The 15,622-nt window shown below is 38.9% G+C and overlaps 1 protein-coding gene across 1 annotated transcript; it reads right to left on the bottom strand.

The window, feature by feature from the left end:
* Nucleotides 1–3,228: 3,228 nt before the first annotated feature.
* Nucleotides 3,229–7,254, bottom strand: LOC135463363 (uncharacterized). The gene is made up of 3 exons (XM_064740622.1): nucleotides 6,969–7,254; nucleotides 5,440–5,604; nucleotides 3,229–3,969 (listed from the first exon to the last, which is right to left on the bottom strand). The coding sequence occupies exons 1-3, from the start codon at nucleotides 7,252–7,254 to the stop codon at nucleotides 3,716–3,718; spliced, it is 705 nt and encodes a 234-aa protein (XP_064596692.1). The 3' UTR covers nucleotides 3,229–3,715.
* Between the last annotated feature and the right edge of the window lie 8,368 nt (nucleotides 7,255–15,622).

The raw sequence follows: 15,622 nt of genomic DNA, 5'->3' as shown, positions 1-15,622 counted from the left end.
GAAATTGTGTCATACATTAATTAGTGGGGTATTTTTAACTCTCACTAATAGCTCTTTGAGTCATTAAATACTTTCACGGCAAATGTTTGATGGTTTTGATGTTTTGATGTCCTATCTCTCTTATAATGGGCCATTTGCATAACAAGGGGCCTTAGTGCAAGAGGACATCAACTTTGTGCAGGAATTTTTTGTGAATTTGCAAAACATTGGCCACACGATTCATGAATATTCATCTGCCAAATTTTCAAGTTGTAGATTAGTGTTGATTATGCTCAGACCACTTGAAATCAGTATATGCATTTCACACAGGTGTCCCATTGTGCCACATCAACCAGGTGTGACCCAAAGACAGATTTAACACCCTCTCCAGATCAGAATGCCTGAGGTGCATGATTTGCCATGAGAGAATTGTTTAGTGCCTTAACATTTAAACTCTTTCCATACTCCGTTGGCAAAGGCGAAAAAAAAAGTCTTGGACAATGTTTATTGTATAATAACATAAGTACTGATTGATCATTAGGATTTGTCCAGGGTATTGAGGCATATTACTGGTAGTTTTCTGTAAAAACGGCCCTGCCACATGCTTTCAGGTCACAGCCTCAAAAAGCGATATTCTGAGCACTGTGATTGGGTTGCTTGACGACCTCTGTCAGAATGAATTTTTTCAGGTAAGCAGTTTGCTAATGCTACAGTATGTTCAACAGTAATTTTTTCTGTTAAAACCATCTGTTCTTGTGCTCATTGTGTTAATGCCATGGAGACCCAGGACACAAGGTTACCTGTAGTTGTTTTGCTGTTGCGGTTTGTAAACATGTTGGGATGGTGCGGAAAATATCAAATTCAAACGTCTTGATTGCTCAACATTACATATATGAAATGATTTAAAATCTGATAACCAGTTTTATCTGTAAATAAATACGACTTATGGCTGGATCTTGCCACAAAGTAATTAAATGTATTGCAAAAAGATTGTATTGTTTATAAGAACTGGTCAGAATGTTCTGGTAACAATACAAAACCATGAATAATAAAAACCAACAAATTTGAAGATTTTTTTGTGTTTCTTTTTGCTTTTCTTTTATTGTGTAACCATTTTTTTTTTACACATTAATATACAAATTATATAATACATATATACACAACACAGCATAATAGATGATGGTAATATATACAGATATGGATTTGATGTAAATATACAAGGAGTTTCTCTGAAAGTCAGTGAAAGTGATTAGGGATAAATGTGCACTAGATTAAAATATATACAAAATACAGGCCTATGTGTCTATTTTAGTGTACTGGAATATCCCTAGCCACTGGCAAAAGTGGGTGGATTTGTGATCATAAATGAACAGTACATCTTCAATAAAAGGGCATTATCAAACAGATTTATATTGAACCCATTAAAAAGAAATGAAAATTCCATTTTGACCAAATATGAACAAACTTTACAGAGGAAAGCTGTCAAAGTTACAATCTTAACAGATATTTTAGTTTCAATGAATGAATCTAAGCTGACATTCATATGAAAATAATTTAACTTGCATAGAACACAGTACAATTTTTCCTGTACTAGTATATAAGTTGATTTATTTTATGAACTAAGAGTTGTTTTTTTTTTACTATAAAATAGGCTAACTGAAAACTGGTGTATGCAAATCAAGCCTCGGAATCCGAGAAAGCTAAAATGTCCATACTTTGATATACTTAAGAAAGATAACTTAAAATGATTCTTAAAAGATTGAACTTTATTGCAAGCACCAAATATGCAGTGAACGTGAACATTCACAACTACAAGTGAGGAATTACTGAAGATGGGTACATCTATTTACCAATTTTCTACAGGTTTAACAAAACAGGTATGTAAATTAACCACAATGAAAACCCATTCAGCATAACAACACACAACACGTATGTGTTTTGGCAAGAGCAATGAAATGTATTCCATAAATAATTTTCCTGAACAATTTGAGAAAATTAAGATCTAATCCTGTTTAAGGTAAAATTAAAAAAAGATGTAGTTTCTTCAAAAAAGGAGGACAAGCTGTGGTTAAAACAGTTTTCATCGTGTAAAATATGTGCAAGACCATGCACCAAAATCCTTGGAAAAAAGTTCTTGCGATAAAATCCTTTCCTATATTCTTATTTACATAAAATTGAACTTATTAATAAGACGTGGTAAAGCAAGCGCTTAAGATCATACTATCGATTGAACAGTTTTTTAAAAAATCCATTTTATTTGTTCTTAGTAACAGCATTAATAGCTGTCAAATAAATCCGACAGGTGAAACAAGAAATTAAATCAGACAGAGATGTGATGGTGTAACAAAATGATTGTTTTCACAATTTTTTGACATTAATTCTGCAAAATTTCAACAGTACACCATTTCTCCTGATTAGTCATCTCTTACAACAATGTTAGCTTTTTAGAAAATACCTACAGGAGATTCACTTGAAACTGTAAGACATTACCTTTACAACAACACCATGATTAGTTGAGGTGACTGATCGAAAAAGATGGAGCATTGAAAAAGAGGAATTTCTAATGGCCTGATGCTATGTCTTTTGGATATGCAACAGTTCAAGGTCAAACTTTTTTGGACATTGGTCATTTGTGAATTCAAACATTCACTTCTCTATTTTTTTTCTTTTTTTTGTTGTTGTTAAATTGTGTACTCAGGAATATTTCACTCCTAAAACGGCCGTTGGAATAATTTATGGCAAGGGGATACCATGACCCTGTTCCAGAGAGCAATCATTATTTAGGCTGGTCGTAACTACCATCGCAACATATGCCCAAAATATGTGTTATTCGCCGTAGTTACGATCAACATAGTATACAGTTTAATACTTAATACACGACACTGATTGGACGAATAAACTACTGATGTAATAATATACATGCATGTACTAGATGAATGAATGAAATGGCTAAGCACCTATCAACAGACATACTGCATTTGTTCATTTATTTATTTATTTGATTGGTATTTTACGCCGTACTCAAGAATATTTCACTTATACGACGGCGGCCAGCATTATGGTGGGAGGAAACCGGGCAGAGCCTGAGGGAAACCCACGACCATCAGCAGGTTGCCGACAGACCTTCCCACTTAGGGCTGGAGAGGAAGCCAGCATCAGCTGGACTTGAATTCACAGCGACTGCAGACTCCTGGGTCATTCTGCTGTGCTAGCGCGCTAACTAACTGAGCCACTAACTAAACTGCATTTGACCTGAACTTTTCCCGAACAAAGTTCAAATGTCAAGGTGCTGAATTTGACACTTTTCCACTAGGATATCCTACCCTCTAAACAAACCTCTAAACACCTTCCTGAGATCAACAGAATTCTCAGAATCGGGCAAAATAAGTAATTAATTGGTCATAGAGGAAATTTTTATGCCAAATGCAGTAAGGCCACACCAACTAATATTTTTGTTTTACGGGCAGAATATATCTTTTTCCCATGTCGTCAAAGGGCATGAAAATAAAACCAGACGTTAAAAATCATCTAATTTGTGAGAAATGTGAACTGTCCCAGATACTTTTCCAATTGAAGATCGACAAGCTTTGAAAAAAAACCAGGAAAGTCATCAAAATAATCAAATTATAAAGGTGAATTTTCAGTTTTATTCAATTTTTGGATTTTTTTAGTGTAAGCTCACCCATAAAACACAAAATAAAATTGGCGTTGCCTATCTCTGATAGTGAAAACATAGCTAATATCTGACAGTTGGCGTAAGTGTGGAGAGTTCCAGTGTGGGTTTGTAGTTAGGCTTGGTGGCTTTGAGAAGCGCTTTAACCTGCATGGATGCTAACAACAGGAACATGCCCCCAAAAATGCTGAACCCACCCCCTACCACGCAGAACATGTATGACCAGGAGAGGTGGTAGTACAGCGGTTCCTTGATCGCCCATTCCTTGCTGTCTGAGAAGTAACCAAACACGAGGACAGCTGCGGCACAGATGTAACCTGCCAAGACAGAGAATGGATGGATTGATTGATTGATTGATTGACTTGTTGATCGAAAATGTCATGTTGAAGAATTTTTCACTTTAACACACAATGGCAGTCAGTCCTGGATGGAGGAATGAATGAAGGATCGCTTGGGTTTAACATTGTATGCTGCAATTTTTCAGTCACATGATGACGAGGAGTAATAAGATGTGTGTACACATACTACGTCACTTTGGCGCCACTGTCATATCATGTCGAAGACACCAGACATGACACCCCAACCAGTCACGTTATATACTGGCAATGGGCCAACCATGCAGTCCTGTTTCCTTGCTCTAACCTCTCAGTGCTGGGTCATAAGATGTGTGTACATATACTACATCACTTTGGCGCCACTGTCATATCATGTCGAAGACACCAGACATGACACCCCAACCAGTCACGTTATATACTGGCACTGGGCCAACCATGCAGTCCTGTTTCCTTGCTCAAACCTCTCAGTGCTGGGCAACACGCGAGGCAACAAAAAGTACCATTTTTAAAATCTTTGCTATGACCCGATCTGAATTTTAATCCCTGGTCTCCCAACTTCGAGGAGGACCCTCTAACCATCAGGTCACCGAAGCAGTCCTCAAGTGAGCAGGAAGCTGGAGTGCCTACAGGGACTATGTACACCACTAATGACTGGTAAGGTTATATAAAGTATGACGTACATTGTTGCCCGGTACATTTGTAGAAAACATATCATTTTGAATGAATTTTAGGCTGCACAAATGGTCACATGAACGCTGTTGACCGCTTTAATGTTACCAAGGTTACGCAAGCAGTGACAGCGGGGGAATCTTCAAATTCCCTATCCAAGGCAGGGTTTGATTTATTTAGTGTTTTACACCGTACTCAAGAATATTTCACTCATACGACAGCGCCCAGCATTATGGTGGGAAGAAACTGGGCAGAACCCGGTGGAAACCCACGACCATCCGCAGGTTGCTGGCAGACCTTCCAACTTACGGCCGGAGAGGAAGCCAGCATGAGCTGGACTTGAACTCACAGCAACCATATTGGTGAGAGGCTCCTGGGTCATTACGCTGCACTAGTGCGCTAACCAACTAAGCCTAGAAGGCCTCTTGTTACTGTTACATTTACCCGTGAACATTGTGCGGACTTGCATGCCGTATTGGTGGAAGAGGAAGTGGTCTTCAATGTTTCAAAAACACAAAACACTCTTTACAACTGAGAGGGCCTCCGAACTCAAGGTGGTTAGCATGCCAGCATGGCGCAATAACCCAGGAGCCTCTCACCAATGTGGTCGTGGTGAGTTGAAGTCCAGCGCATGCTGGACTTATTCTCTTGCAGTATGTGGGAAGGTCTGCCAGCAACTTGTGGATGGTCATGGGTTCCTCCCACCGTAATACCGTCTGCCATCATATAAGAGTACGGCGTAAAATAAAAAAATAAATAAATAAATTCAGAAGACCTACTTACCCGATATTGACGAGATAAGGCCAAATATGAGGTAGAGTTTCCCCTCCTTGGCCGTGGGATAAGCATCACACATATTCAGACACAGGAACACCAAGGCCATCAGCGAGACGAATGCCGAACCTACCACGTCCACAGAGATGAGGGCTTGAGTGATGCGAAACCAGACTGTAACAGACCAATCAGAGGCCTTAAGCACATCTATGTTCATGACAGCACACAGGCCCAAATACAGCTCTTTCAAATTTGCATATGGTGACGAGGCAAGTTCAGGGCCGACTTTCACACAACTTCATAAATCAAATTTCGCTTTCTCAAGTGATGTCTGGATTATAACGCCATAAAGGTGGCCACAAAATTGACACGGAAAATTACTAATATTAAAAACTGATTTATGTAACTTGTGAAAGTGGGCAGAATTTGGTGTAACATATATAGAAAGTCCTATTTTTCTGAGAATTGAGCAGAAATTCATTCCTGAAGGTATAATTTTGTTAAAACTTTTCATTCCTAAACAAAGTGAATACTTTAAATTTTTGTTCACATTTTCAGAGCAGAATATGTTAGAATTTGCTGTGATCATAGGCTACCACAGATTAATCAAGAGACAGGCCACACTGATTTGATGCTTTCCCAGCTGTTGTGCAGTGCTCCCACTGTGCCTTACAACTTACAGGTTGATTTAATTGCCCCTGAATTTGACCTCCAAGAGGTTTTACTAATCCCACTCCCCACTCCCCCTACCCCCTACACCCACCCCACCCCCTCGCCCTCACCCTTCTCCAACTTGATTGTTAGTGTAGAAAGTTAAGAAAACAAAGGCAAAGCAGGGAAAGGTTTCTAAGTTGTCTATGTTAGGAAGCATGCAGGGAGCTAATGAACACTGTGTTACACAAAAACAGTCCGCCATTAATGTGACTATATGCAACCTCTCTCGTCATACACATTTGATGCAAAGAGCCAATATTTATTATTAAATAAATGAACTATTTGACCTTGTTTTCATTTTCTTTTCAGTTTTCTGTTCAACCATTAGATTGCACATTACTGTTCGAAAAACAGTAACCAAACTAAAAAAAGTCACATGTATGTACAACATAGACTCCTGGACTGTATATAGAAATTTATTAAATTAAAAGTTAATATTTAATACATTCATCATTTATCAACACTGAATTTCAAAATTTCAAAAACAGAAACTATTACTATTCCTAGTTATGATTTTAATCACATCACCATAAATTTCTTCTCTCTTGAGTTAGACGCAAAATACCAATCAAATAAGTCAAACAAATACATAAATTTCTTCAACATACACAATATTTATTTGATTTATTTGATTTATTTGATTGGTGTAATATGCCAATCAGTGGCCAGCATTATGCTGGGTGGAAATCGGGCATAACATACACAACACAACTTACGAATTACAACCTCACTATATATTACGTCTGTCTGTTTACGGCAGATTTTAGCAAGTTTATACTGCTAATCTCTTAATATATTTGTCTTAAATGTACCTATATACTGACCTGGGCATATTTCTGGCAGTATGGTATAAACTTCTCGATGGAACACCCATTTACATCCCGTGTACCGTTTGCCAAGTATGTCCATATCTTGATTACCTGGTCGTGAAGCTGTGTAGCCACTAAAACAGTACTGCCACATTCCCAAGTTTTCAATTTCAACAATTTCATCATCTCTGTTAAATGGTTCCAGCCAGTACGGCGTGGCAAATCCGACAAAAGACAAGATAAACCCAATCAAAGACAGGAGGAATCCCGTCAAAATATAACCTGCCTTGCGCGACGCCATTTTCGACTGGTAGCTTTTTCGATTTTTTTTTCTCCTATCACATCTAGAAAAAAGCGACACCTGGTGGACAGGTAAGGCGAAGAATGTCTTTCAGTCACACCTGGCGCAGGTGAGAGACCTGCATCCGGAGTTGTCTCCCCTTTCCCGGTATTGTCACCCGCCCGACAGCCATATGGGAACATAGAAATATTAAACACAGTAGTAAGTTATCAAAATAATTTCGCATAAAAAAGGTTTCTTTGTAGCATTCTGTTCTAAAATGATATATTTTCTATGTACATGGAATATTCATGTATGTCGAAATATTGGCCTACATTTGATTGCCCATGCAATGAAACATACGATGTGTGTTTCCCTCGGGCTCTGCCCGGTTAACCGTGTATCATAAAAACAGCTTCAAACGTAAGACCGATATTGCACACAAACCTTTTAAAAGTTTCATGAGAATCAAGGGTAAACTGGTATTTTAAAATAGTTGTACTAAACACAGACACGTATATATACTGACTGGGGTTGTGTCGTGGAGCGCATTCACCACTTCGCTGTCTCAACATAAGGTCTAAATTCAGTCCAGTTTTTCCTCTCGCCGCGCTCGACCAATCAATCGATAGGATTTCCCTATAGTACATATAGGGAAATATATTTCATATGTATCTAGGATCCCTATAGTCTATGAAAGTTCCATTTTTCGGTCATATGATTGAAAAATTGTTAAGTACGACGTTAAACCCCAAGCATTCACGTATTGTATTTTCGGTAGTTCTCAATCAATCGACATGATTTCTAATTCCCGGCAGTACTCATAGTCTATGAAAGTTCTCTTTTCTGTAGTACAATTTGTTGAGTTTGATATTTTGTTGCTCGAAAACGGTGGTGCGTGCTAAATAAGAAAGCCCATGGCTGACTCGGACGACACACAACATAGTGTCATTGCTTCACCTCGATGTAATGGTTGTGTAGCCCTCGTCAGTCATAGGCTATACTGGTATCACCGCTTTGCCTCAATGCAATGTTGTGTAGCCTTCGTCAGTCATGGGCTATACTTTATCACGGTTTCGCCTAGATCCAATGTTGTGTAGACCTCGACAATCATGGGCTATACTCTTATCTCGGCCTCTGCTCGTTGTGTAGCCGTCGACAACCATGGGCTGTACTTTTATCCCGGGTTCGTCTCGATGTAATGTTGCGTAGACCTCGTCAGTCACTGGCTATACTTGTATCTCGACTTCGCCTCGATGCAGTGTTGTGTAATTCTCGTCAATCATGGGCTAACCTATTCTTAGAATGCGATGAATCATGAACAATTTGGGTACCAAAATGGTACCTATCTTTTGTAATTACCATATTTGCTGATGTAACAACGTAATGGAGAAGACAGAGTGTCAACGACGTCATGCAGATCCACATCACATGGGATCTTTCTTGACATCTGGCGAATCTTTATATAGGTGACAGATGGTCATGAAGTCACACCCGCACAGGTGTTGGTTGTTTATAGACACCTATAAAGATATTTCACTGAACTGACTGTTGAATAGAGGGGCTTCCTGTGAGTTAATATAACACGAATATTCTATTAATTCAACATAAAGATTCTATTAGATTAACACGATATTATGTTGAATATGACAGAATATTGTGTTATAATAACAGATTACATTCTAGCATCACCCAGGCAACAGACTTTGTGTTAAAATTAAGAGATTAATTTTTTGAAGATGTTTTCACTTACACGACAGCGGCCTATCTTACAAATGGAAGAACCTCAGTACCGCGGGAGTAACCACCAAACTGGATAGGCAAAGTTACTGACGGATTTCCCTCTGCCGCTGGTCGTATTGGTTCAAGCAACGTTACCGGCCCGGATAGCACAGCTGGTAGAGCGTCCGCATCGGGAGCAGTAGATCTAGGATCAATCCTGGGTCGAGTCACACCTAGGACTTTGAAAGAGGAAGTTGTAACTTTCTTGCTTGGCGTTCAGCATGAAGGGGATAGTGCAACGACTGGTTGACCCGTAACAGTTTAATGGCTCGGGTGGGGCGGCTTACATGCCTTCGGTAAGTCGTCTCATTGAAGCAACGCAAGATAAAAGAATGGTGGAAATCCGTCTTGCAACAAGGAGGCACATTACATACATCATAAGGATTCCTTCATCGCCATATTATTAAAAAATTGTTGAGTACGACGTTAAACCCCAAGCACTCACTCAAGTAAAGTTGAGGGACCTCCGTGGCTCAGTTGGTTAGCGCGCTAGCGCAGCGTAATGACCCAGGAGTCTCTCACCAATGCGGTCGATGTGAGTTCAAGTCCAGCTCATGCTGGCTTCCTCTCCCGCCGTACGTGGAAAGATCTTGCAGCAACCTGCGGATGGTTGTGGGTTTTCTCCGGGTTCTGCCCGGTTTTCTTCCACCATAAGTGAAATATTCTTCATTATGACATGAAAACACCAATCAAATAAGTCAATCAAGTAAATTTGCATCCATCAAAGAGAATGCTTTATCAGCTCATATAATTCAGACGTACCGCATAGAGAGAAAAACAGCGACGACAGTGTGCATAATGGCTTAAGCAAAATTAGGTAAAAAGAATGCAGCAATGTTAATTGCAATTTATTAGAAGTCACTGGTCTAGAATTCCTCAAAATGCTGTGTTAAATGTCATCACATTTATGTCACCACATTTATGTCTTCAGATTTAACATACAATCACATTAAAATCAACATCAATACTGCCAACTACACCTATGCCGCAAAATGAAGACAATTTCCTGTTCTAGGATGCGACTGAACATGTGTCTGGTGTGGCCTTGCGATCGAACACGTGTCTAGTGTGGCCTTGTGATTGAACACGAGTCTGGTGTGGCCTTGCGATTGAACACGGGTCTGGTGTGGCCTTGCGATTGAACAGGTGTCCAGTGTGGCCTTGTGGTTGAACACGTGTCTGGTGTGGCCTTGCGATTGAACGCGAGTCTGGTGTGGCCTTGGATTGAACACGTGTCTAGTGTGGCCTTACGATTGAACACGTGTCTGGTGTGGCCTTGGATTGAACACGTGTCTAGTGTGGCCTTACGATTGAACACGTCTGGTGTGGCCTTGCGACTGAACACGTGTCTGGTGTGGCCTTGCGATTGAACACGTGTCCAGTGTGGCCTTGCGGTTGAACACGTGTCTGGTGTGGCCTTGCGATTGAACACGGGTCTGGTGTGGCCTTGCGATTGAACAGGTGTCCAGTGTGGCCTTGTGGTTGAACACGTGTCTGGTGTGGCCTTGCGATTGAACGCGAGTCTGGTGTGGCCTTGGATTGAACACGTGTCTAGTGTGGCCTTACGATTGAACACGTGTCTGGTGTGGCCTTGGATTGAACACGTGTCTAGTGTGGCCTTACGATTGAACACGTCTGGTGTGGCCTTGCGACTGAACACGTGTCTGGTGTGGCCTTGCGATTGAACACGTGTCCAGTGTGGCCTTGCGACTGAACACGTGTCTAGTGTGACCTTACGATTGAACACAAGTCTGGTGTGGCCTTGCAACTGAACACGTGTCTGGTGTGGCCTTACAATTGAACACGAGTCTGGTGTGGCCTTGCGATTGAACAGGTGTCCAGTGTGGCCTTGTGGTTGAACACGTGTCTGGTGTGGCCTTGCGACTGAACACGTGTCCAGTGTGGCCTTACAATTGAACACGAGTCTGGTGTGGCCTTGTGATTGAAAGCCAGAACTTTATAACCACTTGACCGCCTCGCCTACTCCCCCACACAAAATTGCCATTCACACACACAAGCTTTATCAGATACCCAACAAATTCAAGACGAAAGCATAGACATTTTCTCTTTGTATATTTTTTAAATTTATGTAACGCATTTCTACACTTATAATAATTATCTTTACATCTTTGCTTTGAATGTTAATACAGAGTTCATGCAAACATATATAAAACAGTACAAGATAGCAAAGCCATGTTACAATTCAGGATTAATAATACACAGCACGATTTAAAGTTATCGTAGTTGACAATTTCAGATTGATCGATGCACATATGTATAGCAATGGTTACACAGTATACAACATATGTATTTACAAACAACTAAAGGCATTTACGGACGAATGTGGAAACAACCCTATTGCCAGTCAAGCCTTGACCAATCAGCGTGGGTTTTCCTTGTTATTCCTTACATGATTGGTTGGCCAGACGGCGACAACATAGCCTTTAATTTGATTGGCTACATATATGTGCCACTGCAAGGAATCATCATTCTACAGAAAGTCATGATGCTTGCAATAATGAATAAATTAAAATTAATTTTGAAAATACATGTAGTACCCATTAAATAGGAACCATCAGATGAGAGATATAATTGCCAATTAAGTCTGTAATGTTTCATATAGTGTATCTCTATATACTAATTCAATCTCGCGGACTTCAGTAGAACAATTACATTTTCATAATAGTTTTTTACTCTTCTCTGTCCAGTCCATGCACAGCTATGCAACACCTACTTTTACGTTTACATGTATAAGCACCATTTTTCAACCAATATTTCCTCTGCAAACAACTGTAGCGAACGGCAAAGGGCACCAGCCGTACACAAACTCACCATTTCTATGCCAGTTAATGCCTGATGCGTCACTGTTGACAGGCATAACTGACAAGGAAGTATAACTGAGTCGGACAGCATGACTGCTTTTTTGGATGTAACGTAACAGTTTACATTACATGAAGGCTCATTCTCACACTTATACACTTTATGTGGAAGCCTGGACGGAGCACATGGCACTTTTTCAAAGTGAATAAAACAAGGCATATGTACTATATATCTTCAGCTTCTTCATAAAACTATACGGTGGTATAATATGGTTTACTCTTGAACTGAAGAACTCTTTGCTGTTAAGAACCATAAAAGAACCTCTGGACAAGGAGCCCTTAACGATCAGACACACCCTTTGAAGAACCCTCCAGATGTGAAGAAAAGTGTAGCACCCTTTCCAAACAAATTCTACCATGACGAAATGTGCAATAAAATCTCACCTGAAGAACCCTTTCAGGCCAAGAACCTCTAAATAACTGTGTTATGGATAAGGAACCATTAACCATCAGAAACATCTTTGAAGAACCCTCCAGAAGTGAAGAAAATTCTAAGAACCTTTCCAGACAAATTCTACCATAATGAAATGTGCAATAAAATCTTGCCTGAAAAACAGTTTTCGGCCAAGAACCTTTAAATAACTGTGTTATGGACAAGGAACCATTAACCATCAGAAACGCCTTTGAAAAACCGTCCAGAAGTCAAGAAAATTCAGAACGCTTCCTGAAAAAAATCCTACCATACTAGAATGTGAAGCTGATAGTGCCGTCAAGAAATTATTCGAAGTCTTGGCAAGTTAAGCGATAACAATTACTCAGAGAGAACAAATATAACATCAAAGCAACAAAATATGCATGTATAAATATATGTATACACAAACTTACATCTATACGAATCCTGGTACAATTAAGTAGAACAAATATCACACAAACACTAAAAAACTGTTATGGTGGGTAACCATTCAATAAAGACAAGCACTGTATACACATCAGAATGTATAGTGAAATTTGATTGGCTGTTGTAATAGATACAAAAGATCCATTAGTCGTCAGTGTCATTTATAGTTGTGATATGAAGGCTAACCTATAATAAGCACAGGTAGAAAGAATTTCAAGCAAATATGTAAAAATATTTTGTTACATTTCGGCAAAATTTCCCCTCTTTCAACAGCATATATAGCTTTAACAATATTAATACAGTTTTTTCCTGGAAAATATCACCTCGTTCCTTTGGTAGCACCCTTATTCGTTTAATGGTAAACTGTTAAATGGATTGAATAGTTTTCTTAATATGCTGATCATACCCAATGGCAATGAAAGAGAGATAGATGTACAGCTTGAGGTAGCATGATTAAAAATTATGATCAGATCAAAAAGATAGAACCTTTTCCACGGATTCTAGGGGAGGGGGAGGAGGAGGGGGGAGGGGGAGGAGGAAATGGAACTTTGGAAGAAATGGAAATACTGTAAATCTTCAAACTTTTCAACCACTAAAGCACTTTTTTTTTCAGTGGAATTTATGCATAGTTATTATGAAAATGACACCAGATATGATTTGTTTTCAGCAACTCAAGATGCAAGCTTCACAGAAGTGTGCAAGTTATTTCTCCACACTCAACAGTTCTATCAGAATGTTTCAAAATATTGGCTGCTGAGGTGGTTTGAAAATGTCGAAGAATTTGATTAATCATATTACTACTATTTGTGTACATAGATCATGGAGTTTGAAACAATCTAACATATACAGGTATAATTTTAAAGAACATTTCCTGTCATTTCTATCTGTTTTTTACTTCTGTATTATTCTGTCTATTAACAATAAAAAGTGTTATTTTCTACTTTTCGTTGTATCTGCAACCAAATTCCTTCCAGATTCAGCTATTGCTTGGCAAGAGATATTACTACATCTCCAGCATATATTGCTATACCTCTGGAACTTTTGCAACCTTATAATATTTTCAAGCTGCTAAACCCCCTGAAATGTTGCTACCTTAAACAACCTCTAATGTGCTATACCTGTGGAAATTTGCTTCAAGCGTATTTATTGCTGCTCTGCAAATTCTCAAAGTTGCTATCCCTGTGAAAAATGTCACTACCTTGCAAACTGTTCCAACTGCTTTGCCTCTGGAAATCATGCTACCTTGCAAATTCTCTAAGCTGATATACCTCTGGAAATCATGCTACCTTGCAAATTCTCTAAGCTGATATACCTCTGGAAATCATGCTACCTTGCAAATTCTCTAAGCTGATATACCTCTGGAAACCATGCTACCTTGCAAATTCTCTAAGCTGATATACCTCTGGAAACCATGCTACCTTGCAAATTCTCTAAGCTGATATACCTCTGGAAACCATGCTACCTTGCAAATTCTCTAAGCTGATATACCTCTGGAAACCATGCTACCTCATGCAATGTTAACACCGAACAAATTTTTTCCTGCACTTCTAGAAATGTTGTTATATACCTGATAAATTTGCCACATCTACAACTTCCTCTAATTGCTGAACTCTGGTTGCTGTACAATCCACTCGTCAACAACAGCCCTTTATGATCTTTATTTCTTCTGTAATAATTCAAGTTGGTTTCTATTTCGCTTTTTTCATACCATGAGCCTTTTCCAAATAGGTGTGTTATTAAGCAGCAATAATACCACAATAACTGATCAATCACATTGCAGAGTGTTAGTAGATGTAAGTTGGTGGTTTCCAGATCAATACAATCAGGGACCATCTAAAGCTATCCTTCAGTAGAGTGCCCTAATAAAACTAATCTGCTATATTTACCAGATGTCCAGTTGTCCGAGTTATGCTGGAATGTACTCTCTTACTGCAGGAGGGTTTTTGTGTTAAATATATAGTACATATATTATATTTATTTAACATAAATATACTGTATTCGGCCAGAATATCATCTTGTATGTTATACAACCTGACAGAATACATTCTAGCATCACAAGACAACCAACTTTCTCTTAATATGAACATATTATTATTTTTTTTTTAGTGTAAAACTGGACACTGAATGCACAAACAACACATTGTTGCCACGCCACATCCATGGACACTACTGTACATTCACTCAAAAAATATTCAATCATGCTTAAAACTGACTCTTGTCTTAAGAATCAATGGGATATTCCAGATCTTAATTACAGTAAATCACCTACAATCTTACGAAATTTTTCACTGCTTAATCGTCCCGCTGTACCAAGTTGGTGAAAGATAAGGTGAAAAGAAAATATTTTTCTCTTCTCTACTGGTGATTTTATACAGAAGGGTGATTTTCAGGTGAAAAATTTGATGAAATTACTGGTGAATTACTGTAACCACATGTAACGGCATTTGTTATTTGTTATTGTCAATATTTAAAAGTGTGTTACATGTAAGTTTGATATAACTGATGAATGTACAAGGATGAAGAACTGTTCTCTTTCTGAGTTCAGCTGATTAATTCACTGGGAACTGTTCTCTTTCAGCTGGTGAGTGTACGTGGATGATGAACTGTTCTCTTTCTGAGTTCAGCTAATTAATTCACTGGGAACTGTTCTCTTTCAGCTGGTGAATATACGTGGATGATGAACTGTTCTTTTTCTGAATTCAGCTGATTAATTCACTAACAACTGTTCTTTTAGCCAATGAATGTACATGAATGAAGAACTGTTCTCTTTCTGAACTCAGCCCATTATTTCACTAGGAACTGTTCTTTCAGCTGACGAATGTACAAGGATGAAGAGCTGTTCTCCTTCTGAACTCAGCTGATTAATTCATTTTGAACTGTTCTCTTTTAG

This window comes from Liolophura sinensis, chromosome 3 (genome assembly GCF_032854445.1).
Source record: "Liolophura sinensis isolate JHLJ2023 chromosome 3, CUHK_Ljap_v2, whole genome shotgun sequence".
Taxonomy (NCBI): domain Eukaryota; kingdom Metazoa; phylum Mollusca; class Polyplacophora; order Chitonida; family Chitonidae; genus Liolophura; species Liolophura sinensis.
This window is presented reverse-complemented; position numbering and strand designations above follow the sequence as displayed.

What these genes read in the sequence shown, in the direction of transcription:
- LOC135463363 (XM_064740622.1), bottom strand. Translation starts at nt 7,254, where the DNA reads ATGGCGTCGCGCAAGGCAGGTTATATTTTGACGGGATTCCTCCTGTCT. An exon ending in ACTGCCAGAAATATGCCCAG is followed by an intron (nt 5,605 to 6,968) that starts GTCAGTATATAG and finishes GGTCTGTTACAG; the next exon opens with TCTGGTTTCGCATCACTCAA. An exon ending in CCTTATCTCGTCAATATCGG is followed by an intron (nt 3,970 to 5,439) that starts GTAAGTAGGTCT and finishes CTGTCTTGGCAG; the next exon opens with GTTACATCTGTGCCGCAGCT.